Here is a 5,007-nt window from a genome sequence, read left to right on the forward strand (position 1 = left end):
GTGTGCCTATCTCAATAAAGAGGATGTGAACTCCTAGAGCTCAGGAACCTGATTACATACATTGGCAGCCGTGTCTAGTAAAGTAGCTAACTAGAGTTTGAGTTACTTGGAGGGGCAGATATAGATTGTTGAGAGCCCTGTATGTGTAAGTGTAGGAGTGATAGCCGAGGCAGTGGGCCCCTGGTAATCTTCGCCCATCCACCCCCACCAGACTGAAGCAGTGGGAAGCCTGTGGGACTGACATACAAGTGGCCATGGAGGTATTGCTCCCTGCCTGCACAGCCCCCAGGCCCTCAGTCCGTATTCCCATAGCCTATCCCCACGGGATTCCTAGGCAGAGTTATAAATAAATCTGTGCCTGAAAGGGAGAGTCAGCTTCAGCTGCCTCTCATCAGGACTGTACCATATTCAAGTGAGTGCATCTTCACTGGGGTCAGGCAGTCCATAGTCCCTGGCATCCTAAGGAACCCTGAAGACCCTACAAACTGTCTCGTGGCAGGGTAAGGGGGAAGCCTTTGTGCCCCACCCACGTCTTCATGGATGAAGAAGTGTTCCAGAGCATTAGCTGCCACCCAGAAAGGCAAGTGAGAATAGATGCCACAGCCACACTCAGACCCAAAGAGAAGCTGAAACTGGGTCTGGCTAGAGGTCCCTTTAGGCAGAAGGCCAGACCACATGGGAGGAAAGCATGAGGTCTTATGGGATAGGTAACTGGGGAGATGAAACAATGCTCCCAAGTCTTAGGCTGCTACCAGCAAAGCAGAAAAGGTGCCCTGCAGAGAGAAGAGTCAGGGAGATAGATATCTGACTCTGAGGCCACCAGAGACTCTTCTGTCTGCCCATGCAGATGCTGTCATCAGAGGGGCTGAGAAAGGAGAAACGCATTACTGTGCTCCCCTTGCATCCCTCCATGCTTGTGAGCATCTGCCTCTGAAAAACGCTTTTCATTCTCTGACAGCAGCGGAGGGGGATAAAGCTGGGATCTGATATCTGTCAAGTAAGGTAGCTGTAATATCTTGGCACATGTCTGAGAAAGGAGGAGAACAAATAGTCATCAGAGGAGAGATTTTCTGATCTTTGAACCTGGATCTTTTCTTCCTTGCTTATCCAAGATGAGGTTCATCTAAGTCAAAATTTTTAGTTTTAATTTTATCATATTGTGTTTTTAGATACCTGGTCACTCTCCTCTCCAAACCCTCTCCACTAAGGCCAGATAGAAGAGCATGTCTCAGCAGCTGAAAGGACACAGGTTAGGAGTGAAGAGGAATCCTGGTCGGGTGGGGGGGAGTGGGGAGGATGAACAGTTTAATTCCAGGATCACTAATGAAGTCACCTGCAGAGTGTATTCTAAAGATTCATAATCTCTTTTGAAAGCCGAGCCTTTAGCTCTTTAGCAACAATTAGCTCTATATATCAGGATACCTAGGGGGACTTTCAGAAAAGAGTTTGATGAGGTCAGAACACAGAATGAGGCAGAGCAACACTGAGTTTCCTAAGAAAGCAAAGACTCACCTAATATAAATAACTCATGGCCAGAGGTTCCAAGAAAAATAAAGCTCTAGGAGTATCAAGACTCAACTCAAGCTCTCTTTGTAGCAGTGAGGGTGGCCTTAGAAACAACTTTTTAAAATTGGAGGGACCCATCAGCCAGGAACAGAGAGAAAGCCTTCACAGGGACCATGCCTGGCAACTACCAGCACCTTCATCTCCAGGGAATTCATTGGTGGGAGCTACTGCCTTTCATTTGATGACCCCAGATAAGTTTCCTTGTTACCTTAAGATATTGACTTTGGCCTTTTTTCCTTAATTTTTATTTTGTGGGTTTTGTTTGTTTGTTTGTTTGTTTTTATTACAGTTGTATCTTTCCTCTCTTGCTGACCTTAGACCTGGGGACCTGGAATCCTGAAAATTTGCAACCAAACAAAGCAAAACCAAAACAAAATAGAAAACCTTCCTATCCCCACTGTTTGCTCTACATTTTATTCCCTTCTCTGTCTTTTTAATTTCTACTCAGTATTTCAAGACTGAACAGAAGGATCATCTTGCTTTAGAGAGTTTCCTCTGATGATGCTTCTCCCATCCTATGCATTAAATGCACTTCTTTTCCTAACACACATTCCAAGATACTAATATTTTTGTTACTTATCTCTCTCACTCTAGGAAAGGTATCTGAAAGGCAAATGATGTGTCACAGCATCTGAAAGGCAAAAATATGCATTTTTGTCTCTCTATTTTCAGCATCTAGCAAATATCCTTGATATATGGTAAGTCTTATAAGTAAATGCTTATGGAACAGAAAAAGGATTCCCAGAGAACTTGAGAAGCACAGATTTTTGGGATGAGGGTTGTTCTCCCCAGGTTCCCTTTTACAAATGTAAATGGACTTTGAGAGTAGTGACTGATAAGTGAATTTGAGCTGTCACTTTCCTCTTTGGCAGGAGGCTTCAGACAGCCTTTTTGTGAAAGAACCCAAATGACTTGGAGGAGTGAGAGAAGAGAGAAGGGGAAGGAGAGCTAAGGTGTATTCAGTCCCCAGGTCTCTGGGGCCAGCCTGTCTGATTGTGCTCCCTGTCCTAACAGGCTAGCAGGCTGCCAGTGTGACCTCACCTTCTCAGGGCCAGCTATGAGTACCTGCAACTTCACACATGCCACTTTTGTACTTATTGGTATCCCAGGACTAGAAGCAGCTCAGTTCTGGATTGGCTTCCCCCTGCTTTCTATGTATGCTGTGGCATTGTTTGGAAACTGCATCGTGGTCTTCATCGTAAGGATGGAGCGCAGCCTCCACGCTCCCATGTACCTCTTTCTCTGCATGCTGGCAGCCATCGACCTGGCCTTGTCCACATCCACCATGCCCAAGATCCTCGCCCTCTTCTGGTTTGACTCCCGGGAGATCACCTTTGATGCCTGTATGACCCAGATGTTCTTTATTCACGCTCTCTCAGCCATCGAGTCCACCATCCTACTGGCCATGGCCTTTGACCGTTACGTAGCAATCTGCCACCCGCTGCGCCATGCCGCAGTGCTCAACAACACAGTGACAGCCCAAATTGGCCTGGTGGCTGTGGCCCGCGGATCCCTCTTCTTCATCCCACTGCCTCTGCTCATCAAACGGCTAGCCTTCTGCCAATCCAACGTGCTCTCGCATTCCTACTGCGTGCACCAGGATGTAATGAAGTTGGCCTATGCAGACACATTGCCCAATGTGGTCTATGGTCTTACTGCCATTCTGCTAGTCATGGGTGTGGATGCCCTGTTCATCTCTTTGTCCTATTTTCTGATTATACGAACTGTTCTACAACTGCCTTCCAAGTCGGAGCGGGCCAAGGCCTTTGGAACCTGTGTGTCACACATTAGTGTGGTGCTGGCCTTCTATGTGCCTCTCATCGGCCTCTCAGTGGTGCATCGCTTTGGAAACAGCCTTCATCCCATTGTGCATGTTCTCATGGGTGATGTCTACCTACTTCTGCCTCCTGTCATCAATCCCATCATTTATGGTGCCAAGACCAAACAAATCAGAACTCGGGTGCTAGCTATGTTTAAGATCAGCTGTGACAGGGAGTTTCAGCCTGTGGGAGGCAAGTGACCCCTACCACTGCATTTATTCTTACCTTTAATGGCTTAATATAATGATTTCCTAATGCTAGCTTGATCTCAGTTGCCCATAAACACATCAGTGAATTTCTCTGGTTTGGCTTCTAAATACTTCCTCTGCTTGGGGTGAAATTTTTGAGGCTGCCATTATCCTTTTCTGGGCTTCCCAGGTGGGCGCAAGTGCAGTGCCATCTGCCAGTGCAGGAGATGTAAGAGACATGGGTTCAACCCCTGGGTCAGGAAGATCTGCTGGAAGAGGGTGCAGCAACCCACTCCAGTATTCTTCCTGGAGAATCCCACGGACAGGGGAGCCTGGTAGGCTACAGTCCCTAACGTTGAAAAGAGTCAGACACAACTGAAGCGACTTAGCACAGCATAATTCTTTTCCACAGGTAAAAATGCCATTCAGTACTACTGATTTGCCTGGAGAATTCCATGGACAGAGGAGTCTGGTGGGCTACAGTCCCTGGGGTCTCAAAGAGTCAGACACAACTGAGTGACTAACACTACCACTGCTACTACTATCCTTGTTATATAAAAAGCTAAAATTAGAAAATAAACAGCAAAAGAACATAAAGAAGAGTGGCATAAGTACAATTTGACTTTTAAACAAGGGAAAGCAGCCATCCTGACTGGCGTATAATGGTACCTCATTGTGGTTTTGATTTGCATTTCTCTGATAATGAGTGATGTTGAGCATCTTTTCATGTGTTTGTTAGCCATCTGTATGTCTTCCTTGGAGAAATGTCTGTTGAGTTCTTTGGCCCATTTTTTGATTGGGTCATTTATTTTTCTGGAGTTGAGCTGGAGGAGTTGCTTGTATACTTTTCAGATTAATGCAAATCAAAACCACAATGAGGTACCATTATACGCCAGTCAGGATGGCTGCTATCCAAAAGTCTACAAGCAATAAATGCTGGAGAGGGTGTGGAGAAAAGGGAACCCTCTTACACTGTTGGTGGGAATGCAAATTAGTACAGCCACTATGGAAAACAGTGTGGAGATTTCTTAAAAAGCTGGAAATAGAACTGCCATATGACCCAGCAATCCCACTTCTGGGCATACACACCAAGGAAACCAGATCTGAAAGAGACACGTGCACCCCAATGTTCATCACAGCACTGTTTATAATAGCCAGGACATGGAAGCAACCCAGATGCCCATCCGCAGACAAATGGATGAGGAAGCTGTGGTACATATACACCATGGAATATTACTCAGCCATCAAAAAGAATTCATTTGAATCAGTTCTAATGAGATGGATGAAACTGGAGCCCATTATACAGAGCGAAGTAAGCCAGAAAGATAAAGACCATTACAGTATATTAACACATATATATGGAATTTAGAAAGATGGTAACAATAACCCTATATGCAAAACAGAAAAACGAGACTCAGATGTATAGAACAGAC

At 45.6% G+C, this 5,007-nt stretch overlaps 1 protein-coding gene across 1 annotated transcript; it reads left to right on the forward strand.

Moving 5' to 3' along the window:
- The first annotated feature begins 2,524 nt into the window (after positions 1–2,524).
- On the forward strand, positions 2,525–4,469 carry LOC110136618 (olfactory receptor 51E2). The gene has a single exon (XM_020892424.2). It carries the CDS (start codon positions 2,624–2,626, stop codon positions 3,584–3,586), a length of 963 nt encoding a protein of 320 aa, XP_020748083.2. The 5' UTR covers positions 2,525–2,623; the 3' UTR covers positions 3,587–4,469.
- The last annotated feature ends 538 nt before the right edge of the window (positions 4,470–5,007 follow it).

Source organism: Odocoileus virginianus, unplaced genomic scaffold (assembly GCF_023699985.2).
Source record: "Odocoileus virginianus isolate 20LAN1187 ecotype Illinois unplaced genomic scaffold, Ovbor_1.2 Unplaced_Contig_30, whole genome shotgun sequence".
In the NCBI taxonomy this organism is placed as follows: domain Eukaryota; kingdom Metazoa; phylum Chordata; class Mammalia; order Artiodactyla; family Cervidae; genus Odocoileus; species Odocoileus virginianus.

What these genes read in the sequence shown, in the direction of transcription:
- LOC110136618 (XM_020892424.2), top strand. Translation starts at nt 2,624, where the DNA reads ATGAGTACCTGCAACTTCACACATGCCACTTTTGTACTTATTGGTATC.